At 42.1% G+C, this 26,811-nt stretch overlaps 1 protein-coding gene and 1 pseudogene across 2 annotated transcripts; one reads left to right on the forward strand and one right to left on the reverse strand.

The window, feature by feature from the left end:
• Positions 1–1,397: 1,397 nt before the first annotated feature.
• LOC110501639 (uncharacterized) lies at positions 1,398–4,409 on the reverse strand. Its single transcript, XM_021579340.3, has 2 exons — positions 3,826–4,409; positions 1,398–2,850 (listed from the first exon to the last, which is right to left on the reverse strand). Exon 2 carries the CDS (start codon positions 2,799–2,801, stop codon positions 2,427–2,429), a length of 375 nt encoding a protein of 124 aa, XP_021435015.1. The 5' UTR covers positions 2,802–2,850; positions 3,826–4,409; the 3' UTR covers positions 1,398–2,426.
• Positions 4,410–21,918: 17,509 nt separating this feature from the next.
• On the forward strand, positions 21,919–26,164 carry LOC110502075 (NAD(P)H dehydrogenase [quinone] 1-like; annotated as a pseudogene). The gene is made up of 6 exons (XR_016490738.1): positions 21,919–21,940; positions 24,634–24,793; positions 24,890–25,016; positions 25,178–25,293; positions 25,391–25,465; positions 25,667–26,164. The product of XR_016490738.1 is annotated as an NAD(P)H dehydrogenase [quinone] 1-like (transcript).
• Positions 26,165–26,811: the final 647 nt, after the last annotated feature.

Consider the following 26,811-nt stretch of genomic DNA (forward strand, 5'->3'; position numbering starts at 1 on the left):
AACATAGAGACAGGGTAGGCATATAGGGACACATTTCTAACACATTGGAAAGAAAACATTTCAATTCTGTCCTAGAGGGAGGCAAACCCAACCGCCACAAGGAGTCGCTAGAGTGCGATGACCCAAGTAAAGCCCCCCAATCAAACCCTCCCCTAACCTGGAGAACGCTGGGCCAATTGTGTGCTGCCCTATGGGACTCCAGATCACAGTCGGTTGGATTACAGCCCGGGGTCGAACCTGGGTCTGTAGTGAAACCTCTAGCACTGCGCTAGAGTGCCTTAGACCTCTGTGCCACTCCGGAGACCCAGGGAGGCATTTGTCATCATTTGAACTTGACTAAGCACACAAATGTGTGGTGTATTCAAAGTACTGTGCATAAAACTGACAAAGTGTCATCATTATGGGGTACATTGATTAACCATTTCCTCAACTTGCACCTGGCCAAATTTCACAATTTACACCAAAGCCACCATTTTGACTATATTAGCCCACACAGCTACAAGGCTGCACTTTCTGCTAGGTTTAGGACCTCATATTGTAGCTTATAGAGACTCCTACTGATGTATAACCTTTGTAACGGCTCAACCAACCCTTTGGCACAACTTAATCCACTTTCCCCTATGTGACATTTCCTTCATTTTATCCTTCTTATAATTTTGCTATGTGGCTTTAGTTGATGCAAGCTTTTTAGCTCTCCAAATTTACTTGAGGCATATTTTTTCATAGATTATTTCATTGTAAATAATTAGCTTGAACAAAGTATTAGCTTTGTTTCAATAGGTTTTGTTTTGTTTTACGAATTAGACCCACAACATGCTTTTTCTGTATTCACAAAACTGACATGAATTTCCATGTAGAAAATCTTGTTTGTTTATAAATATTTAATGTTTTTCATGTAGCATTTGCTGTGCTGCTTTATGTTGCATTATTTATCAATGGGCTATCCAAATAATATTAGGCCTACAGCCTACAATTATTGTCCGTATTATTTATCCATCGAATAAGCTCTCTTTGTCCAGCCAATATGATGCTTTTTTCGTTTGTCCATGATTCCCATGTCACCTCTCCCTAAATGTATGTGTATGTGTGTGTGTGTGCACCCGCGCCCGCTCCCGTCCCGGGGGATTTGTCAGACGGATGGGCTGTAATGCGGTTGTCTCTGCTCGTCTGCAGGAACACCTGCCCCTTCCGTGGGGAGAGCGTCTGTCCTCCCGCTGCAGAGCGAATCCCCAGCTCAGATACTGGCACAGACCTCGCCTCTCCAATCTGGGGAAATGATGAAGTAGCCTGGCGTCACAGATATCTTTAGTTTAGAAATGTTTTAGTCGAATTTCCACCTGAACGTTTGCCAGAATGTCCATACAACAACAAACATTTAAGATAAAAAAATGTATTAACAATTTATTAATTTATTAACAAAAGCTGTTTAGGTGTGTTATATATGGCATACTACAAAAGGACACCCTGAAATGTTAAGCAATCTTTGGAAAGCACGTATTGGCTAAAGTAAACTATGGAGTTTGTCACAGAAAAAAAATGTTATTGTCCTTAAAAGCTGAACATGAAACCAACAAACTTCTGGACAATCGAAAAAGCTAATAATGAAATTGTAGGCCTAAAGCTGAAACTGTGTCTCACCCTACCAAACAAAACACTGCAATCTCACTTGCAACCTCTGGATTTAACAGGGATTTCAAAAACATTTTGGGAAATCTTTAATAGATAAAATCCGATTAAAAAGTGCAATAAAGAGCAACAGTATTTGTTCTGTTGTCAGAGTATAAATAATTGTTATATATATTACAAATAAATATGTATGTGCAAACACCAGACATAAGACATTACAATGTAAACATGAATTGATAAATACGTAACTTACTAAGCCTAATACAAAAACAAATAACGAATATAATATACAACATATCATATCTGTAAATAAGTGGCACTTATATTCTACTTTGAACTTCATCACTGATTTCAGCGAATCTCTACAGCTACAGATCCTTTAAATCAGCCCTGTCCGGAGAGAAGTTTCGCCATGGTAAGTATTGGCTAACAGGACAGCTTTTCAATACTAGGCTAATAAACCTATAAGAAGTAGGATCACCCGACATTATTGCGTTTTCTGACACTGCAAATTTGGATTCAATTGGGTAAGTCTGTGGGTAAGTCCAGTGGGGCAGCAGTTTCTTTCCTTCACAACACTGAGAAAGAGAAGGACATTAGGTCCTGTTTTACTGTGTGACTCTGGCCTAGAGTGGCAGCACACAGGGCACTTGGGCACACACTACAGGCACAGCAGTGCTCCCAGGCCAGATATGTGTCAACAATGTCTATCAAGCATTCGTATGCAGTCCACCCTACCCAGTCTCCATCTTCAGTCTTCTTCTCTCCTTCACTGACGGTGTCCATCCTTGACTGATGACCTACACATCCAGCACATGGTTGAGGTAGGTGATGTAGCAGATTGCGAGCCGGAGGATCTCAATCTTGGACAGCTTCTTGTCTGGCGGAAGTGTCGGGAGAAGCTTCCTCAACTCGGCGAACCCAACGTTGAAAGCCTCGACGCGAATGCGCTCTCTTGTTGCGTGCGCGGACCGGTACTTGGCTGTAGCGCGCCTCCGCCTCCTCTTCTCCTCCCTGCTGAGGGAAGGAATGGACAGAGAGCGCGCCTTGCCTTCGCCCTCTGCGGGCTCCGCGGGCAGGGGGGCGCACTCCATCTTGATGCTGTTCAGCAGGGTCTCTGTGTCGGGCTGCCCCCAGGGCAGGTCAACGTCTGGCTGGTCAGGACTCAGCATCATCTTCAGGCCGTCTGTTTTGTGGTCTGTTTTCAGATCAAAGGTTCAACCCCTGTGGGAAAAATAGAATTTAGTCTTATAACAAAGTATATGTGAGAGAATATGTTAAGTTTCTATGGACAATTCGATTTTCGATTTTTAAAAACGGAGAGAATATTTTTGCAAGATGCGCATGTTCGCAAGCCTGTTGTGCGCTGTCCTTTGTGCTGATTCTAACAAATCACTTTCGTCTATGCTTGTTATGGTCTGATGTAGGTGCTTATTTCCCTGTTGATACAATGTGGAGTATCTGTATTATTAAAAAGCCCTTAAAAAGATCTTTCGAAAATAGCTTATTACTATTCATAAAGTTTTGCAATTCTGTCTAGTCTTGACCCTTTTAAAACGGTCTCATCTTCATCTGCCCATTTTATCGAATCAAATTTCCACAGGCTGAATTTCATTTAATCCTATAGCTGCGAACAGAGACCACCGAGCACAGCAGACATTAAATCATCATCTGACTTAATTGAAATTAATTATTGGGAGAGCTCTGGATTCACGTGAGCAGCTGGCCATCTGTCTTGCAGACGATTCACCCGCTGTATGGTTGAATGACGCGCGTTTGAAACACGCAGAGACACAAACGGGATATCCTTTATATGTTGGGTCATATAAAGGAACCGTGATTCATTAAAATAAGTTTACCTTTATTTAACTAGGCAATTCAGTTAAGAACAAATTCTTATTTACAATGACTGCCTTGAACTGCCTTGTTCAGGGGCAGAAGGACAGATTTTTGTTTTAAAATATCGGTTCGGGGATTCGATCCAGCAACCTGTTGTGCACTGGCCCAACGCTCTAACCACTAGACTACCTGCCGCCTCATCATGTAACGTTTAGAGGGGATAACGTAAATGATCATAAACCACTGTAACTATTTCTATAATAAAATAAATGCCACTTATAAAAAGAAGAAAAGATATGCTTTAAAACCAGCCAGCATAAATCAGTTATTAGTTTCACTTTGAGGAATGTTTCGACTCACCAATTTTAATTTGCTCAACTTTATCCAAGGGTGCACCCCTGAGGAGTTATTTCCACTGTAAAAACTCTCGTTGGTGTCACCCACGGTCACACATCTCCAACCCTTCTCATCAACATGTATTTGATTATAGGTGAGACCAACTTCAAATTAGATGTTAGTCTATTCAAAACGATTTTACGTGTCCATTAACTAATTATAAGCGGACGACAGGTGTTTCTGTTGTCGTACTTTCGTTTTTTTCATTTGAGCATCACTTGATTGTTTGAGGACAGATTTTCTTAAGTGTTGTCTCTTGACCTCCGCTGAAGAAAACAAATGAGGTTGTTGTGAGGAGAGGGTGCGCTCGTGGAGAGAGTGACTCCTTTAGTCCGCCTTGTTTTTCCGTGATATTATGATGGGCTTTAGTAAACTGCATGCCAGGGACCATTCTTCTGTGAGGGGAACGATTACAGGGAATCCTTCCGCCTGCTCGTGTCTCACCTTCGCGCGTGCTGACTCTCTTGTGCGTGCCAGATTGTGTGAGAGATAAGAAGAGCCGAACCCATAATAAAGCCTCGCGGGGAGTGACTGCAGCATGAGGAATACATGAGGAATGGTATTGTCTGCCTCGTTGTTCTTTCACCCTCCCTCCTCCTCCTCCTCTCCCCTGCGATAATATATAGACACTAATGGTGACATATCGTATTGGGTAAAGGTGCTAGTGAGATGATCACGATGTTCATCAGTGACACCACACATAACATATATCTTAATCAATTGATTGATGCAATGATTACCAATTGTTCCGGTAATGGTTTTTGTATGGATATGTCATCTCCAAAACACAAATAACCTCCATCACTGAATCTAACTGAAACACATGCTATCTTGTTCCACCATCCAGTCACACACAAAGATGACCACCACAGCAGCCTGCTTCACAAGCACCTTTATTATTGAGTAAATAACAAGGTATACGGTTCCCAGGCAACCCAGCACCTTGGTGGACCTGGTCATGGTGATGAGAAATTGATGTTTAACAGTTCAATAAGCTTATAGACGATCTGGGAGCAGTAAAAGGGGAGAGAATATAGGGCTATATCACTGTAAAACTACAGCATAACACCTGCTTAGCTATCACTGTCACTGTAATTGGCCTGGGGAGCTAATAAAGCCACAAGGTTGGGAGGGTGAGGCAGAGAAGCGATGGAGGGTATATTGGAAGTCACATGTTATACTGTATAACCAATGAGAGACATAAACAGGTCAATAGCAAGCTCAATAGAGGTTACTCTTTTACTTGGACCAATTACCCAAATATCATGATATTAAGCTAATGCTACCATATTACATGTAAAATATGCCCCTTCTTACACAGAGAAACGAACAGACTAATAAATGAAGGAAACAGCATAGCTGAAAAAGGGACATATGGACCCATGTTGTGGCCCCATCCCAATCAGATTGTGTAGGGGTGTCATGGGAATAGGGTGGCCATAGGGCCAGCCGCCATACTGTCAGACCTAACACACACTGATACGCTGTCACAGGGGAAGGGTATGTGTGTGCATGGGTGTAGGTAAGAAAAAATAGAGACAGTGTGTGTGTGTGTTGAGTGTGTGTTCCACAATAAAGCACCTGTCTACAGTAATTGGTCCATAGACTGCTGTACCCCTCACCTTGGGTCCCCCACACACACACACACACACACACACACACACACACACACACACACACACAGTTTCCCTGTTACTCTACATGATACGGCAGCACCACATTAAAGTTAATTTGTAATATACTTTTGTTAATGATTCTACTTTTGTAGTATTTTATAAATACTATGCAGATTAAGAAAAATGGCTGCATTACGAAGCCCCTAGATTTGTGTGGGAAGTAATTTTGAGTACTATGAAAAGGAAGTGTCTCAGTTCCATGTTGTCCTCATGGTGTGGTGCTGTAATTGTGCAACAGTATATTCAGTTGCCGATCAGCCAGACGGGAAGGATAGATCACACCTATTGATTTACTGTGGTTCCTTTTGACAGGATGACAAATTGGGAATCCTTTCAACAGCTTAATTCACCTTAAACACTGAATCAATGGAGATCAATTGTACCAAACTGTGCTCAGTCCAGAATAACCATACCCACTGGGCAAAAGCTGGTTGAATCAACATTGTTTTCATGTAATTTCAACCCCCAAAATCTTTTGGATGGCGTTGAATCAACGTGGAAAACTAGTTGCAAAAAGCCATCAACGTAAGGTCAGGTCGTATTTCTCTTATCCAACTTTTAACCTAAATCCCATGACATGGTGATCATTTCACGTTGAATTCACGTTAATTGACAACTCAACCAAATGTAAATCAAAACTAGACGTTGAACTGACATCTGTGCCCAGTGGGTAGCCTATACCAACCAGCTAGCCACCCAAACAACTGGCCCTTATGGGAAGCACCCATGCTATTTGTATAGTACAAGATAAATAATATGTCAACTTTGTTGTCAAGATCATTTCCGTGTGGCTGAATCAAAGTAAGAGTCTCCTCCTTCTCTTCTTCCTTCTCTCCTCGCTCTCTCATTCTCCCCCTCTCTCTCCTGGGTGTACCCCTGGTCTGCTCTAGCCTGGACACCATCTGTTCCATCATGTAAACGGAACGAGGGAGCCTCAAACCTCTAACCATCACCTCCTCTCTCATCTGTCTCTGTGTGTGTGAAACCAAGTCAATCTGGGCCCCTTAAAATATGGATCCTTCCTTTGTAGGCTCAATGTTCCATTGTGGATTCCAATAAAATGTATGTGTAATTCTGTGTGTTTGTGCCTGTCAGTGCGTGTGCGCACTCCCTGTCTCCCTTGAGTCCAGGATGCATTTGAGGAACGTCTGCTTCTCTATATTAAGCTTTCTTTTTCCTTCCTTTCACAATTCCCTCTCTCTCATTCGTCTCTTCCTCCCTACAGTGTTTTCTATCCAAGGTTTATATCACAAATGTTTGAATTGCCAAGGTTTTGAAGCTGTCCCATTTCTCTCACTCACCCATGTTCTGACTGTTTGCTTGTCTCTGTATCTTCAATTGTTTTAATGGTGAATCTTATCCACAGTAGATTGTGAAGAACAAGTAAATGACCAACATGCAGAGTGAAACTCAGTTCATTTATCTGTTCTCTCTTTCCGTCTGGTTGCCATCTGTTGTCATCTTTTGTTTCTGCTGGTCTGGAATCAGATGGCATCTAATCGATAGGCTTTGTAACCATGGCTACTGGACCAACAGGAGATGAGGAGTAAGGGAGGGAATAAAGGAACTAAAAGGAGGGATGGAGTGAGTGAGAACTCAATTGCAGGACCACTCACATTCCCCATAATGTTAAAAAAATTCCCCTGTGCTGCATTTGCGCTGAAACTAATTGGGGTAATAATTAATCCCCTGCTTTTAGGTTCATGCTAAGAGAGTCTGAGCTCAGGAAAGGTGTCTGCAGAAGTCAAGAAAAATTATTCCAAGAAATCATTAACAATTATTCCAAGGTTGTCCATGCCAACAGATCCACAGATGATGCAATCTCTATTGACCTCCACACTGCCCTTTCAAACCTGGACAAAAGGAAGAATGCTATTCATTGACTACAGTTCAGCGTTCAACACCATTGTACCCTCAAAGCTCATCACTAAGCTACCCTGGGACTAAACACCTCCCTCTGCAACTGGATCCTGGACTTCCTGACGGGCCGCCCCCCAGGTGGTAAGGGTAGGAAACAACACATCCGCCACACTGATCCTCAACACGGGGGCCCCTCAGGGGTGCGTGCTCAGTCCCCTCCTGTACTCCCTGTTCACTAATGACTGCTGGGCCAGGCACAACTCCAACACCATCATTAGGTTTGCTGATGACACAACAGTGATAGGCCTGATCACAACGATGAGACTGCCTATAGGGAGGAGTTCAGACACCTGACAGTGTGGTGCAAGGACAACAACCTCTCCCTCAGAATGATCAAGACGAAGGAAATTATTGTGGACTACAGGAAAAGGAGGACCGAGAATGCCCCCATTCTCATTGATGGGGCTGTAGTGGAGCAGGCTGAGAGCTTCAAGTTCCTTGGTGTCCACATCACCAACAAACGAACATGGTCCAAGCACACCAAGACAGTCGTGAAGAGGGCACGACAAAACCTATTCCCCCCCCAGGAGACTGAAAAGATTTGGCATGGGTCCTCAGATCCTCAAAATGTTTTACAGCTGCACCATCGAGAGCATCCTGATGGGTTGCATCACTGCCTGGTATGGCAACTGCTCGGTGTCCGACGGCAAGGCACTACAGTGGGTAGTGCGTACAGCCCAGTACATCACCGTGGTCAAGGTTCCGTGACCCCGGTGAAGACTCCAGCCACCCTAGTCATAGATTGTTCTCTCTGCTGCTGCACGGCAAGCGGTACCGGAGCGGCAAGTCTAGGTCCAAGAGGCTTCTAAACAGCTTCTACCTCCAAGCCATAAGACTCCTGAACACCTAATAAAATGGGTACCCAGAATATTTTCACCCCCCCATGCTGCTGATACTCTCTGTTATTATCTATGCATAGCCACTTTAATAACCTTACCTGCATGTACATAATTACCTCAATTACCGGTACCCCCGCACATTGACACATTGACTCTGTACCGGTACCCCTGTATATAGCTCCACTATTGTCATTTACTGCTGCTCTTTAATTATTTTTTTTTGTTATATCTAACTTTTTTTTGGGGGGGGGGGTTCTTAAAACTGCATTGTTGGTTAAGGTCTTGTAAGTAAGCATTTCACTGAAAGGTCTACACCAGTTGTATTCGGGGCATGTGACAAATAAAATTTGATTTGATATGATATTGATCTGAATATTATTTTACAGGCAGAGGTATTTTAATAATAATACTAGCCCACCTGTCTGGCTGCTAGATCAAAGAGACATACAGATATTGTGTGTGTGTGTGTGTGTGTGTGTGTGTGTGTGTGTGTGTGTGTGTGTGTGTGTGTGTGTGTGTGTGTGTGTGTGTGTGTGTGTGTGTGTGTGTGTGTGTGTGTGTGTCATTCATCTCCTCTCCCCTGGAACAACATTTCCCACCCTCTCTAATGAGACTGTCAGGAATATAATATAGAAAATAGAAGAATACAATGCAATAGTCTATTCATTCCAAGTTAGCTTTTAATCCACTCCAATTTTTCACCCAAGCTTCCACATACTGTCACGACTTTCACCGAAAGTGGCTCCTCTCCCTGTTCGGGCGGCGCTCAGCGGTCGTCGTCGCCGGTCTACTAGCTGCCACCGATCCCTTTTCTTTTTCTTTTGGTTATGTCTGTTTTGTGTTTCACCTGGTTTCATTTTGGTTAATTAGGAGGGTATTTATCTCGACATTTCCTTTGGGTTTTTGTGCGGGATTGTTTTCGTTTGACTGTCAGTTTGGGTTGCGTTTTCGTTAGTTCATGTTTTACAGGTGGTTTTTTCCCTGGACTGTGTCTGAGTAGGGTTTCATGGCTACTGCTGTAGTCCGGTGTCCTGTAATTTCTGAGCTGGTTTAATAAACACCCTTTTCATTCGGAACTTGTTTCTCCTGCGCCTGGAAAACAATTCCTGACATTTAATCCTAGTAAAAATTCTCTGTCTTAGGTCAATTAGGATCACCACTTTATTTTAAGAATGTGAAATCTCAGAAAATTAGTAGAGTGAGTGATTTATTTCAGCTTTTATTTATTTCATCACATTCCCAGTGGGTCAGAAGTTTACATGCACTCAATTAGTATTTGGTAGCACTGCCCATAAATTGTTTAACTTGGGTCAAATGTTTCAGGTAGCCCTCCACAAGCTTCCCACAATAAGTTGGGAGAATTTTGGCCCATTCCTCCTGACAGAGCTGGTGTAAGTGAGTCAGGTTTGTAGGCCACCTTGCTCGCACACGCTTTTTCAGTTCTGCCCACAAATGTTCTATAGGATTGAGGTCAGGGCTTTGTGATGGCCACTCTTGACCACCTTGACTTTGTTGTCCTTTAGAATTTTGTCCTTTGTTGTTGTCCTTTGTCCTAAGAATGTGAAATCTCAGAAAAATAGTAGAGAGAGTGATTTATTTCAGCTTTTATTTTTTTCATCACATTCCCAGTGGGTCAGAAGTTTACATACACTCAATTAGTATTTGGTAGCATTGCCCATAAATTGTTTAACCTGGGTCAATTGTTTTGGTAGCTACCCACAATAAGCTGGGTGAATTTTGGCCCATTCCTCCTGACAGAGCAGGTTTGTAAGGCCTCCTTCCTCACACACGCTTTTTCAGTTCTGCCCACAAATTCTCTACAGGATTGAGGTCAGGGCTTTGTGATGGCCACTCCAATACCTTGACTTTGTTGTCCTTAAGCCATTTTGCCACAACTTTGGAAGTATGCTTGGGGTCATTGTCCATTTGGAAGACCCATTTGCGACCAAGCTTTAACTTCCTGACTGATGTCTTGAGATGCTGCTTCAATATATCCACATAATTTTCGGTCCTCATGATGCTATCTATTTTGTGATGTGCACCAGTCCCTCCTGCAGCAAAGCACCCCCACAACATGATGCTGCCATCCCCGTGCTTCACAGTTGGGATGGTGTTCCTCGGCTTGCAAGCCTCCCCCTTTTTCCTCCAAACATAACAATGGTCATTATGACCAAACAGTTCTATTTTTGTTTCATCAGACCAGAGGACATTTCTCCAAAGAGTACGATCTTTGTCCCCAGGTGCAGTTGCAAACCGTAGTCTGGCTTTTTTATGGTGGTTTTGGAGCAGTGGCTTCTTCCTTGCTGAGCGGCCTTTCAGGTTATGTCGATATAGGACTAGTTTTACTGTGGATATAGATACTTTTGTACCTATTTCCTCCAGCATCTTCACATGGTCCTTTGCTGTTGTTCTGGGATTGATTTGCACTTTTCGCACCAAAGTACGTTCATCTCTAGGAGACAGAATGCGTCTCCTTCCTGAGCGGTATGACGGCTGCCTGGTCCCATGGTGTTTATACTTACGTAATATTGTTTGTACAGATGAATGTTGTACCTTCAGCTGTTTGGAAATTGCTCCCAAGGATGAACCAGACTTGTGGAGGTCCACAAATTTTTTTCTGAGGTCTTAGTGGATTTCTTTTGATTTTCCGAAGATGTCAAGCAAAGAGGCACTGAGTTTGAAGGTAGGCCTTGATATACATCCACAGGTACACCTCCAATTGACTCAAATTATGTCAATTTTCCTATCAGAAGCTCCTAAAGCCATGACATAATTTTCTGGAATTTTCCAAGCTGCTTCAAGGCACAATCAACTTAATGTATGTAAACTTCTGACCCACTGGAATTGTGATACAGTGAATTATAAGTGAAATTGTTCGGAAAAATGACTTGTGTCATGCACAAAGCAGATGCACAAAACAGACTTGCCAAAACTATAGTTTGTTAACCCGAAATTTGAGGAGTGGTTGAAAAACAAGTTTTAATGACTCCAACCTAAGTGTATGTAAACTTCCGACTTCAACTGTAATTCCCACACTGAACAGTAATTAAAATACAAGCAAGAGGGGAAAAAAAACAAATCAGCAGAAAAACAAACTCTTAGCAAATGTATAATTGGTTCAGAGAAGCATGAATAGAAAATCAGAGGAGATGCATTCGCTGTGGGCAGAGCACACACCTGAGACTGAGAGCATCACTGCTGGGAATCCCCATGTGTGTATGACTGTTGGTGAAACACTAAAGTTAGCTTCCACATAAAAAAACATCCACTTCAATTAGTGACACACGCTAAGCAGCTAAATGCCATGAGAATCTTAGTGATGTACTGAAATAAGCATCAGACAGGACACCTGTTTCTGCTTTACAGTGACCGAGAAGGCACTGGATGGGTATGTCAGTGTGACAGGGGTCCCTATGAAAAATTCCCAAACAACAAGTAATACCTGTAATCCAGAGAATTGGGGAGAGAGAAAGACAGACAGAGTGAGAAAAAGAGATAGAGAGAAAGAAAGAGAGATTACCACTTGCCTATACCCTACCATAAACCCATGGTGTCCCAAGGAGTGATTCTGAACAATATCTATCAGGCTCAATGAACTAGTGTACAATTGATCTGTAACATGCTACAGTAATGTACAGACCCATGCAAGATACTTCCAACAGAACGTCTATTATACAGTACACGCCCTCTACGTGTGTCGGATGTTATGGATGAGTGAACATCACTTCAGCCCGCTTGCCCTGAGGGAGTAGAGGTAAAGAAAACAAAAATATCCCAAAATGGGTGCCCAATGACCCTGATGAGAGGAGGAGGAGAGAAAATGGGAGAGGAGAAGACAGAAGGAGAGGGGGAAGAGAGAGAGAGGAGAGGAGAGAAAAGGAGAGAAGAAAAGATAACACACACCCTTGGAGAATGTGACCGTTCCACTATATGACCTTGCAGTATACTCAGGGTCTTGTATATATATGTATATATATGTATATATATATATATATATATATATATATATATATATTCAGGCCTGACTGTGAAACACTGTGCTCTGAAGGTCTTCACCCAGCACAGTACAATCTATACAGGCTGGATATCACTTATGTTGGCTTCTCCAGGACATGCAGAATGTGTGTGTGTGTGTGTATGCATCTGTGTGCGTGATAAGACAACCTCATCTTGCTTGTTTGCTCACTTCCACAGATGTGTGTTTGCCTGTAGACCCAGAATCAGTCTAATAACAGTCAGTTATGTCTCTCCCTCTCTAAGGGATCTATCCAATTTCGCATACACATATTAAGCCTAGTTCAGGACTAAAAGCATTCTCTATGGAGATTCCCCATTAATGGAGCTTTTTAGTCCAGAACTATCTTCATACACTACATGACAAAAGTATGTGGACACCTGCTTATCGAACATCTCATTCCAAAATCATGAGCATTAACATGGAGTTGGTCCCCCCTTGGATGCTTATAACAGCCTCCAATTTTCTGGGAAGGCTTTCACAAGATGTTGGAACATTGCTGCGGGGACTTTCTTCCATTCAGCGACAAGAGCATTAGTGAGGGCTGGCACTGATGTTGGGTGATTAGGCCTGGCTCACAGTCAACGTTCCAATTCATCCCAAAGGAGTTCAATGAGGTGGAGGTCAGGGTTCTGTGCAGGCCAAGTTCTTCCACACCGATCTCGACAAAGCATTTCTGCATGAACTTCTTTGTGCACAGGGGCATTGTCATGCTGAAACAGGAAAGGGCCTTCCCCAAAATGTTGCCACAAAGTTGGAAGCACAGAATTGTCTAGAATGTCATTGTATGCTGTAGTGTTAAGATTTCCCTTCACTGGAACTAAGGAGCATGAACCATAAAAAACGACAGCATTTTTCCTCCTCCACCAAACTTTACAGTTGACATTATGCATTAGGGAAGGTAACTTTCTCCTGGCATCCGCCAAACCCAGATTTGTCCGTTGGACTGCCAGATGGAGAGGAGTGATTCATCACTCCAGAGCTTTCCACTGCTCTAGAGTCCAATGGCGGCAAGCTTTACACTGCTCCAGCCGACGCTTGGCATTGGGCATGCTGATCGTAGGCTTGTGTGTGGCTTCTCGGCCATGGAAACCCATTTCATGAAGCTCCGGACGAACAGTTATTGTGCTGATGTTGCTTCCATAGGCAGTTTGGAACTCGGAACTGAGTGTTGCAACCGATGTTTACACACGCTACGCGTTCAGTGTACTTGTGTGTCCTACCACTTCACGGCTGAGCGGTTGTTGCTCCAAGACCTTTCTATTTCACAATAACAGCACTTACAGTTGACTGGGGCAGCTCTAGCAGGGCAGAAATTTGACGAACTGACTTGTTGGAAATGTGGCATCCTATGAAGGCGCCACGTTGACAGTTACTGAGCTTTTCAGTAAGGCCATTCTACTGTCAATGTTTGTCTATGTAGATTTCATGGCTGTGTGCTCGATTTTATACAACTGTCAGCAACAGGTGTGGCTGAAATAGCAGAATCCACTCATTTGAAGGGGTGTCCACATACGTTTGTACAGTGCCTTGCGAAAGTATTCGGCCCCCTTGAACATTGCGACCTTTTGCTACATTTCAGGCTTCAAACATAAAGATATAAAACTGTATTTTTTTGCGAAGAATCAACAACAAGTGGGACACAATCATGAAGTGGAACGACATTTATTGGATATTTCAAACTTTTTTAACAAATCAAAAACTGAAAAATTGGGCGTGCAAAATTATTCAGCCCCTTAAGTTAATACTTTGTAGCGCCACCTTTTGCTGCGATTACAGCTGTAAGTCGCTTGGGGTATGTCTCTATCAGTTTTGCACATTGAGAGACTGACATTTTTTTCCCATTCCTCCTTGCAAAACAGCTCGAGCTCAGTGAGGTTGGATGGAGAGCATTTGTGAACAGCAGTTTTCAGTTCTTTCCACAGATTCTCGATTGGATTCAGGTCTGGACTTTGACTTGGCCATTCTAACACCTGGATATGTTTATTTTTGAACCATTCCATTGTAGATTTTGCTTTATGTTTTGGATCATTGTCTTGTTGGAAGACAAATCTCCATCCCAGTCTCAGGTCTTTTGCAGACTCCATCAGGTTTTCTTCCAGAATGGTCCTGTATTTGGCTCCATCCATCTTCCCATCAATTTTAACCATCTTCCCTGTCCCTGCTGAAGAAAAGCAGGCCCAAACCATGATGCTGCCACCACCATGTTTGACAGTGGGGATGGTGTGTTCAGGGTGATGAGCTGTGTTGCTTTTACGCCAAACATAATGTCTTGCATTGTTGCCAAAAAGTTCAATTTTGGTTTCATCTGACCAGAGCACCTTCTTCCACATGTTTGGTGTGTCTCCCAGGTGGCTTGTGGCAAACTTTAAACAACACTTTTTATGGATATCTTTAAGAAATGGCTTTCTTCTTGCCACTCTTCCATAAAGGCCAGATTTGTGCAATATACGACTGATTGCTGTCCTATGGACAGAGTCTCCCACCTCAGCTGTAGATCTCTGCAGTTCATCCAGAGTGATCATGGGCCTCTTGGCTGCATCTCTGATCAGTCTTCTTCTTGTATGAGCTGAAAGTTTAGAGGGACGGCAGGTCTTGGTAGATTTGCAGTGGTCTGATACTCCTTCCATTTCAATATTATCGCTTGCACAGTGCTCCTTGGGATGTTTAAAGCTTGGGAAATCTTTTTGTATCCAAATCCGGCTTTAAACTTCTTCACAACAGTATCTCGGACCTGCCTGGTGTGTTCCTTGTTCTTCATGATGCTCTCTGCGCTTTTAACGGACCTCTGAGACTATCACAGTGCAGGTGCATTTATACGGAGACTTGATTACACACAGGTGGATTGTATTTATCATCATTAGTCATTTAGGTCAACATTGGATCATTCAGAGATCCTCACTGAACTTCTGGAGAGAGTTTGCTGCACTGAAAGTAAAGGGGCTGAATAATTTTGCTCGCCCAATATTTCAGTTTTTAATTTGTTTGAAAAATCCAATAAATGTCGTTCCACTTCATGATTGTGTCCCACTTGTTGTTGATTCTTCACAAAAAAATACAGTTTTATATCTTTATGTTTGAAGCCTGAAATGTGGCAAAAGGTCGCAAAGTTCAAGGGGGCCGAATACTTTCGCAAGGCACTGTATATATAGTGTATGTGTCTGTGAAACCGACCCTTAGACAAAACTACTCAGACGCAATCTGTCCTCTGTATGGGTGTCTCGCTCTGTCTCCATCTCTCTCAGACGTGCATGAGGTATCTCTCTACCTACCCTATGCACTATTTTCTGGGCCCAACCTGTTGCTAGGTAACCCTGGGCCACAGCTGTTGGTTAAGTCAGACTCTTATTCTCCTGTTATGGCGGAGCTGGGACTAATTTATTAGTCTGATACAGGCAGGATGAGGGGCTCGTACAGGAGTAGGGCCTTGCAAAATTCTACCGCACAACTCAGTGCCATATGCAATTTCCGCTGCATTTCTCTATTTCATACAGACTATTTCTGTAGGTAAATTGGACCAGCTACCATACTGATGAGGTATATCTGCATATTAAATTTGGACTTTTTTTCACTAACTGGTCTTTTGACCAATCAGATTAGCTCTGAAAAAGATCTAATGTGAAAACATCTGATGTAATTGGTAGAAAGACCAATTAGTCAAAATGCTTTAGCCTAGCGCCCATGGTAATGTTGTTAGCATGGTTAGGTGTTTGTGCCATGAGGACACACCCCATGTGTGTAGTAAGTTTGTGTTTTAGAGGGATGATGAAACAATGATTTTATTAAGTTTAGGAGTGCATTGGGGGTAATATAGAAGTCAACCTCCAGTGACATCCCCCACATAGGAAGTCAGGGACAGTTCAGGGCTTCGCGCCCTCTTTCATCCCTTTCCTCAGTGTATTTACACACACAGACCTACCACAAGCTGATTTAGTAGGGGAGAGGCCGCAAGTAAGATTATTATGTCTCAATAACCCACAGGAGCACCAAATAATTCAGCACCGTGGACAGCACACTGTAATTGGTGCTAGTGAAAGAGTGGCGAAAATTGAGTGCAGAGTCAGCACCACGGCTGTGGAATCCACAAAGCTGTCCATGGTGCTGAATATCAGACAGCTCCTAAAAGTGTCATTCTGTGACATCCATCTATTTTTGGAGATTTGGAAATGTGTATGGCCTACTAAAGATTAATTTAGGCCTACACTGTAGAGTACCATATTATGAGTCATAATACCTAAATCCCAGCGGTCAAACAGTGAAATGGTTTCAATAGTTTTTCCACCATTCATTTTCCCCGTTTAAAAAAAAATAAGGGCTGTGTTCCATGTAGGCTTACCATGACGTTTTGATAACCATGTAAATCTCTCTAGGACAAGGTGACTTTTATCAATGTGTTCACCTATATTTAACCCCCAAAATGAAATGCTAATTAGCTGCTAATGTGGCTATAAATGTTACCTATTTCAAGACTTGCATGTTGCAAGTCACTACTTATATTTTTTAATCTGAATGCGTTTTTTTGGCAGAAATGCCTTCTGGAACTTGTGAACTTTCATGTGCCTTAATAACAAACTTGTATGCCATCTGTAAATACGAATAAAATTGTTACATTACGAGCCTAGTTGGTTAAGCCACAGAAAAAGGGAGGAACCTTCCTGGTAACCATGATTGGCTGAGATAATGGCCTACATTCATGAACATGTGTACGTCTAGACAAAAGTGACCCATCCACTTCGCTAGATGTGGCTGGGGGGTGTTTATAGCATTTATTTCACATGACCCATGAATTTAGGCAAGTGTGTCTGGGTAATAATAATAATCTAATAATTCTAAAATATTTACACAATATCTCGACACTTTCTTATTTTTGATATTGCTACTATTGAAATATTCGAGTAACTATTTCACTGTACCGTTTACACCTGTATCCTGAGCATGTGACAAATAAACATAGATTTTATTTGATTTAGTGTGTGTTTACCAGAGACGGTAATGTCCTGCACCAAAATCAGATTAGGGTATAGGCCAAGGATGAGATTAAGTGTATTTTTTACCTACCTTTCATGACATGATATGATTGTGGACTACAGGAAAAGGAGGACTGAGCACGCCCCCATTCTCATCGACGGGGCTGTAGTGGAGCAGTTTGAGAGCTTCACCAACAAACTAACAAACTAAACGTGTTAACCCTCGCAAGGATGTCGGCCCATCCCTAGCCACTTCCTCAGAGCATGCGCAGACCAGCTGGCTGATGTTTACGAACATATTCAATCTCTCCCTATCCCAGTCTACTGTCCCCACATGCTTCAAGATGGCCACCATTGTTCCTGTACCCAAGAATGCAAAGGTAACTGAACTAAATGACTATCGCCCCGTAGCACTCAATTCTGTCATCTTGAAGTGCTTTGAGAGACTAGTCAATGATCATATCACCTCCACCTTACCTGTCATCCTAGACCCACTTCAATTTGCTTACTGGCCCAATAGGTCAACAGACGATGCAATCGACATCACACTGCACACTGCCATATCACATCTGGACAAGAGGAATACCTATGTCAGAATGTGGTTCATTGACTATAGCTCAGCATTCAACACCATAGTACGTGGCCATGCACACCTCCAACTCAATCATCAAGTTTGCAGATAACACAACAGTAGTAGGCTTGATTACCAACAACAACAAGACAGCCTACAGGGAGGAGGTGAGGGCCCTGGGAGTGTGGTGTCAGGAAAACAACCTCTCACCTTGTCAACAAAACAAAAGAGATGATCGTGGACTTCAGGAAACAGCAGAGAGACCACCCCCCTATCCACATAGACGGGACAGCAGTGGAGAAGGTGGAAAGTTTTCAGTTCCTCGGCGTACATATCACTGACAAACTGAAATGGTCCACCAGCACAGACAGTGTGGCTTGTCACCTAAAACCTTCACAAACTTTTACAGATGCACAATTGAGAGCATCCTGTCGGGCTGTGTCACCGCCTGGTACGGCAACTGCACCGCCCACAACCACAGGGCTCTCCAGAGGGTGGTGCGGTCTGCACAACGGATCACCGGGGGCAAACTACCTGCCCTCCAGGACACCTACAGCACCCGATGTCACAGGAAGGCCAAAAAGATCATCAAAGACAACAACCACCCGAGCCACTGCCTGTTCACCCCGCTACCATCTAGAAGGCAAGGTCAGCACAGGTGAATCAAAGCAAGGACCGAGAGACTGAAGAACAGCTTCTAGCTCAAGACCATCAGACTGTTAAACAGCCATCACTAGCACAGAGAGGATGCTGCCTACATACAGACTTGAAATCATTGGTCACTTTAATAAATGGAACACTCGTCACTTGAATAATGTTTACATATCTTGCATTACTCATCTCATATGTGTATACTGTATTCAATACAATCTATTGCATCTTAGCCTATTCTGCTCTAACATTGCTCATCCATATACTTATATATTATTATTCCATTCCGTACTTAAATTTGTGTGTATTAGGTATTTGTTGTGGAATTGTTAAATATTACTTGTTAGATATTTCTGCACTGTCGGAACTAGAAGCACAAACATTTCACTACTCGCAATAACATCTGCTAACCATGTGTATGTGACCAATGCTACTCTCTGTTTATTATCCATGCATAGTCACTTTACCTCTACCTACATGTACATATTACCTCAATTACCTCGACTAACCAGCCCATTGACTCTGTACTGGTACCCCCTGTATATAGCCTTTTATTGTTGCTCCTTAATTATTTGTTATTTTTCTTTTTCTTTATTTTACTTTAGTTAATTTTAGTTTAAAAAATTTATTTTTTTAAATTCTTAAAACTGCATTGTTGGTTAAGGGCTTGTAAGTAAGTATTTCTCTGTTGTATTTGGCGCATGTGATACATTTTTAAAATTGTATATAATTTAATGTAGGCTACTACTTTCACCACTTTTAGTCTTGATGTCTTTGGTTGTTTACTACACTACCTTACTCACCCTGTTTAGCACATGGCCTCACATGTGAATCTTTAAAGAGATGGGTGGGGCTAAGGCTTAAGAGGGCGTGAATGATGCTGAATAGGTGTAGACAAAGAAGAGCTCTGTAGTTGGTGTACCAAAACATTCAAGGGACATTTTCTCAAAAGTGGGGTAGAAGTTGATCAACTTTCAAAGCTTAATTTCGAGGTAAAGGTAGGAATTTCTGGATTAACTATCAAATGTTAGCTAAATGTAGTTGTGAATAAATTAGACAAAAACATTTAATGGACCATTCTATGAACTGTCCTGTGCAAGTTTTAAATTGACACAATACCTGTTAGCAAAGGTGTCAGCTAGAGATGACATGCAGGAGCTTTCAGGGATTTGTAGTCTTTTCAAATCCGAGAGTAAATAGAGCCGAATATATTGATAAAAGTCACCTTGTCCGAGAGACACTTACTTAGTTATCAAAAAGTCATGCCAGGGTAAGCCTACATGAAACACAGCCCTTATTTTAAGTGTTTCCCTATGAGAAAAATGAATGGTGGAAAAACGATTGGAACCATTTCCCTGTTTGATTGATAGGCTTTATGGTATTATGACATCCACACTGTGGGGCTCTATAAAGCAGTGGAACCAACCAATCCCCCTGTTGTTTCGACTCCATGGATGTAATTGGAGAGTCCAGGTGCTTCTCTAATTTAGTAAAAGTGCTTTTGAGAAGTTTCTCCTCAGAAGAGGATCGTTTTGATGTTTTAAATCTCGGACACTTCCTCGGGCCATTTAAAAAAAATCAACACCCAATGCACCTGCACTTTTTGAAACGTTCTCTCCCTCGAGACCCGCAAGCGTAGACTCCCCTGGCTTGCGCCGCGGGCCAATTTACGCGCCATCTGCCCAACTCCTCTCCATCCCTCGCCGTGGCTGATTGTTGTTATAATATTATACGGTGCTAATGGATGCAACCGGGGGTCAGGGAATGAAGAGTGACAGAACGGGAATTAATAGATTCTAGCGGCAGAACTGAAGCATTCCATTCGAGGGTGGACGGACCCGAACCTGCCCCAAAACCAGTCATGCCATTTATAAACCCACAGCTATAGACAAAGATGGAAAAGTAAGATTGTTTAGGACGTTTTTATTGCGAAGTCCCACACACTGTGGTGTAACATATCCAAATTGATTGCTCAATTTGTTCAGTGCGATTCAGTCTTTGACCAGATTTAATGATTTAACTTTTTACATTTTTTTTGTAAAAGTTAAAGTTCAGTTTTGGACAGGAAAAACTAAAATGATGGTTCCTTACAATGCCTTACTCAGATATAGGCCTCATATTGCATTGATTTGTTTTTCAATAATATTTCTCTCATCAATGTTTCATTCAGGACGGCGTGTTGTCTGCAAGCAGGTCGATATTATTGGACAGTTTTGCGAAACGAGAAGGATTTATATGTGTAGCCTGAAAGCCGCGCAAGTAATGTTGGAATCTGTCTCGAATAAAACCGATAATTTAACACTGTTTGACAGCATTGCAAGGGAACGAGACATACCATTTAGCGTCTCTATTGGAAGTCCCATCTGTTTCATCGAACATATCTCATAATGTAGCTTGTGTATGTTCCCAATACACAGGCCTATATTGTGTACAGTATTACCCCTTAGTGCCATATTGCCAGCATCAGAATAATTACAAATGATCAATGGATGATGGCTCAAAACAGCATACATGCTTATAAAATACAAATTAACAATTTGGCTAACATTAATCTACGCTGCACCTGCTACCATCACAAGCCATGTTAATAAAGCATTTGGGATCAGATAGACCTACTATGATCTATCTTGGGTCCCAGATGCTCCCGTAATATTAGTTTTTGGGGGTGGGTGGTCTGAGCATGGGCCCTGAGTGCATTATTCCTCCTGGTGGTGAAATGGTGAAATGACACCTCAGTGCAGCTGAGAATTTTATCAGTTCAACAGGGGTGTAATCATTAGTGCAGAATGCACACCTTGGCAACAGTTTCAAACAGTTACAAACTGAAAACTTTTTGTAATGAAGACAAGAGATCCTATTGGACGAATTCAGGTAGGTCCCTCCTCGTTATGTTCCGTTTTATTCTGCTTGGTTCCTAGTGAATACACCGCTGTGTGAGAGAGCTGATTGACAGTAAGGCAACCTAAATAACTTTCTCTTTAAGTTGTGGACTCAAAAGCAAGGCCTCTACATCTGAAGGTAGCCTATGGTTCAGTCTCGGGTCATCAATGAATGATATAAAGAAACATGGTGAAAAACATACCCATCACACCTATAGACATGCATTTACCAGTAGGTCATTTTAATCTGTCTGCCACACAATTAGCAATGTTGTGCCAGTGCCAAAGACTTAACAGTAAATCCTGACGTGTTTACTTGTGGTCGTTACTGTGATTAGAACAGTGACAATCTGTTTATGGTTGGAGTTTGCGTCCCTGGCTTAGAGGCACTGTGTCCTTCCAAAATACAGCCACAATTCATGTTCCACCATTTGGGATGCTCATTATTCACTTTGAATTTAACCTCAATGAGATATGGCAGACAATCTGAAACCCAATGATTAAACCATAAACTCTAAGATGAAAGTCCCAAATCACTCATGACTGGCATAGGAGGCTGTGGTATGAGAGGCTAACATTGGTCTCCATCTAGTGGTGAAATAGAGAGACTGGCTATGACATGCATCATGCTGGCAATCTGAAAATGTATTCGGTGACTCAATATTAGCTTTACGCCTTTTTCAAACACAAAAGAAGAAGAAAATGTACTACTTTCAATGGCACCTTCCGTGCTGTCTGAGACGGCATAATGGCACAGATACAAATATGAGTCCTCTACCTCTATGGGTCAACCACAGGAGCAGGTAGTGGGCTAGTGTTTCCTGTATAGGACTGTTACCAGGATGACCACACAGATCATGCCCAATACCATCACACACACAAATAAGAATTTGTTCTTAACTAACTTGTCTAGTAAAATTAAAGTGTTTTTTGCCTTGATACAGCTTTGCACACGCTTGGCATTCTCTCAACCAGCTTCATGATGCAGTCACCTGGAATGCATTTCAATGAACAGGTATGCCTTGTTAAAAGTTTATTTGTGGAATTTCTTTCCTTAATGTGTTTGAGCCAATCATTTATGTTGTGACAAGGTAGGGGTGGTACAGAGAAGATAGCCCTATTTGATAAAAGACCAAGTCCATGTTATGGCAAGCAGCTCAAATAAGCAAAGAGAAACAACAGACCAATTAGTGGAAAAAAGTGCTGCCTGTGTAAACGCAGCCAAAGATCCTGTCCATGACTCCTCCCTGTTTCTCATTTAGTGAATTGCCTACCAGCTTGGATTATTACACACACCTGTCAGCATTGTTTGAACACACTGATTCGCCCTGTTCCAACACATTGAAAAATATTTCCTCCTTCCATTCCTTGAAGTTATCACTGAAATAACACACGATGGCTGAAAACAAGGGTTCCACTACTAGCTTTAACCAATTCAGTGATTACTACAAATAATGCAATATGTTTACACAGGCAGCCCAATTCTGTTATTTGTTTCATTAACTGGCCTCTTTTGACCTATCAGATCAGCTCTTTTGCCAATATGTGGACAAAAGATCAGAATTGGTCCGTTTGTTTAAATGCAGCCGTTTATCTGCATTTTTGTTTCTGCAAATGGATTTTAAATTAAAAGAGTGAACCTTGGAATACTCATCAATCTAGATGTCTTTATCTTGTTTTAAATTTGTTCCACTTATTTGCACTTCATCAAACATAAACCCATTTATTTAATTTTCATAAAGTGCACTGTAACACTATACAATGACCACAAGATGGCGATAATACCATTCTTGAGCATTATTGGTGTCATCAGAATGAATATGTGTATACTTTAAAGTTTTTTCATGTGAGTTCGTGTGGTCTGTTCACTCTGTAAACTGCATGGTCTTAATTATACAAGGGGACCTCTTAATTAAGGATCCGCCCGTTTTTCAATTTTCACCTAAAATGACACACACAAATCTAACTACCTGTAGGCATTAAATCAAGGATATGCATATTCTTGATACCATTTGAAAGGAAACACTTTCAAGTTTGTGGAAATGTTCTATGAATGTGGGAGAATATAACACATTAGAAGAAAAAAAATACAAAGAAAAAAACTTTTAAAAAATGTATATTTTTTTGTACCATAATCTTTGAAATGCAAGAGAAAAGCCATAATGTATTATTCTAGCCCAGGCACGATTTATATTTTGTCCACTAGATGGCAGCAGTGTATGTGCAAAGTTTTAGACTAATCCAATGAACCATTGCATTTCTGTTCAAAATGTTGTATCAAGACTGCCCAAATATGCCTAATTGGTTTATTAATAACTTTTAAAGTTTATAACTGTGCACTCCCCTCAAACAATAGCATGGTATTATTTCACTGTAATAGCTACTGTAAATTGGACAGTGCAGTTAGATTAACAAGAATTTAAGCTTTCTGCCAATAACAGATTTGTCTATGTCCTGGGAAATGTTCTATTTACTTACAACCTTGTGCTAATCACATTAGCCTACGTTAGCTCAACCGAACCCAATCCTGAAGATGTTTAACCAGATCTGTGCCTCGACACAATCCTGTCTCGGCGCGCTGCATTTTGGTCCGATCCTTGCAACACCTCTTCTTCAGAGGAGGAATAGAAGAAAACCGTAACACATGCATATATACACGCTGGGTTGGACTCGGACAGGGGTCCCACATTGGCCTGCACCACAGGGTACAAATATTGTCCAGAATAGCTTCAACACTACTTGGCATGTTTCACCGGCAATAAGAAACACTGTCCAAAACTGGGATTAGTTTAACTTGTATTCATCACAATAGTACATTGGATAAGCAGTTGGCAGGTTGACTATATAATAGTGTGTGAACGTGAGAGAGGGGGAGAAGGAGAGAGACGTCAGACTGATTGACTGACTGACAAATGATTAGCTTGATTTCTGATTGACAGGCAGCTATGTGAGATTAATATGTTTGGTGCAGGAGAGCAGTACAAAAGCAGCCATCTCAGCCTTCTGTCAGTATGTGCTAGTTTCCATCCAAACCAGCTTTACCCTTAGCGCAGCAGACAGCATTAACATTCGGTGAGAGTTTGCTAACAGTCTTAAATGTTTTTGTGTGTTCCAGACTGTGTCCCATTTTGACTGTGTCTTTATGCTAGAGAAAGTACTCTAGTTTTCTATTTTGAGTAAGAAAAGCATTGTTTAACTACAATACTTTGCTTGTTGAAGTGTTTGTGTGGCTTATCTGTGGTCTTGTGTTGCAGCTGAGAAGATACTGATCGTGTACGCCCACCAGAGTGCTGGGTCGTTTAATGCTGCAGCCAAAGACGCGGCTGTGAAAGTTCTGACATCTCAGGGCTGTAAGGTGGAGGTGTCTGACCTCTGCCATGAAGTTCAAAGCCTTTGCTACTGCTGATGTCACTGGTAAGTCTGACTCAAGTTTCTTAATTACAGATGTGAATGATCATGTGTTTTTATTTAATTTGTTTTACCTTGACTGGTTCTGTCACACTTTCCCAGGGGAGGTGAAGGATGCTGAACACTTCCAGAATGGAGAGGAGACCATGCTGAAATGGAAGGAGGGCCGACTCTCTGCTGACATCACTGAGGAACACCGCAAACCCTATGATGCGGTGGTTGTCATATTCCAGGTAAGCTCTCCAGCAGTACTGTTAAATGTATTAAGAAAATTTGGCTTTTGCCTATTAATAGTGTAGAACCTTCAGCTCTTACAACCACTGCTTTACTTTTGGGCTGGTGGTTGAAATGCACCCATTCCAGGTTGACTAGTGTCTGCCATTTTCTGTCCCAATTCCCCATGTGCTGGTTCACTGTTCCTGCCATCATGAAGGGCTGGATGGACCGGGTCCTCACACTGGGGTTTGCATACACCTCAGAAGCGGTACAGCCAGGTCATCTTCAAGGTAAGGGAGACGATCGCACATAGTCACTGTTAAACTTCAAATAGTTGCTCCTATTCTTTGGTCCCTCCAGATCATTCACCTGGTTGTCTTCCTCCAGGAAAAGAAAGCCATGCTGTCTTTTACCACTGGATCCCATGAGTCCATCAGTGCCAATGGAGACCACTGCAGGTATGTTAGACTTGGCTGACACTACCAGCATGTTGCCTGCTGTAGCATAATGTTATCCCCACTTGACGTCTGCTTTTATTACAAGCATTTCAATTCCAGATTGGCTAGTGATCATTTCAATCATGGGAGGATTGCTTCATTGGACAATTCATGTTTATTCACCTTGAGCATGTTTACTAAACCAGTTAATTATCTTTCCCTGTAGAATGGCAACCTGCACTACTGTGGCTTCCAGGTTTGGGCTCCTCAGATCTTCTGGGCTCCAAACCACATCCCCTCTGAGGCTCGCTGGAGGCATGGCGCACACGGCTGGAAGGGCTTCTGGGAGAAACTCCGCTCTCCTTCACCCCCTCAGACAGCTTTGATGGTGGGCGGGGCTTTCAGCTTAAAGAGGATATCCAGGAGAAGCATGCAGCCAAAGAGTTCGGCCTTACTGTTGGAACCCACAGCCAGATCAAAGCTGGGGTGTGAAGGATTCTGGGATAATGTCCTGCTCTTCTGTACCTGGGTTGTTGACGGAACAACCTTTTTCATGATGGCAAATGACTAACTTAAATTGGGTAGCTTGTGATATTACTAAAAGCTTCAATCGTGAGTAAAGTCATGCATCTTGTCTTAATGTTGAACCTGATATGACAACTGTCCACTGGTGTGACTGTTTTCATTAAGGTTGTGAAGGCACCTAATTAATAAAATTCCCTTCACCTGCTCTTGTAGTTCTTACAGTTTATGTCAAGGAACAATAGTCCCAAGTCTACTCATATTTCCAAATAGTTGATTGTGTTCACTAAAGTAATGTCCACTTGGTGTGACACAATTCTGTTTAATTACTTACTATTGCGCAGGGGAGGGTTCTCTTGCAATGACGTACAGAAAATATTGCTGGTGCACAGCCTGGGAAGCTTTATTAGAAAGATATTTATCAAAGTATTGCACTCTGTCATTCTGATAAAAGGGGTCAGTTTCTTAGTCCTTTGGGGTAACTATTACTTTTTAAATTACCATGTAGCCTGAAATTTCCAACAGGGACAATGAGTTATCTAAATACTTATTGGTATGATGTACCAGAGCAAATGGCTGTCACTCCAGGGGACAGAAGCCATTAACCTATGAGGACCCTTTTAGACTTCAAATTGTGTGGGTTGCATACACATTTACCAGGTGTAGCAACATGCTTGTTCCTAGTGCCAGCAGTACAGTATCTCTCAATGCACACCTGAACTTTTTCTACAATACAAAAACCCTTGAATGTGTAGGTAACTTTTGACTAGTACTGTGTACATTTATTTTATGCATGCAATGTAGTCAGCTTGTAAAACGCCTGCAATTTTCCACTCCCTACTCGGGTGA

This window comes from Oncorhynchus mykiss, chromosome 22, assembly GCF_057628025.1.
Source record: "Oncorhynchus mykiss isolate SJ-2025 chromosome 22, ASM5762802v1, whole genome shotgun sequence".
NCBI classification, from domain to species: Eukaryota; Metazoa; Chordata; class Actinopteri; order Salmoniformes; family Salmonidae; genus Oncorhynchus; species Oncorhynchus mykiss.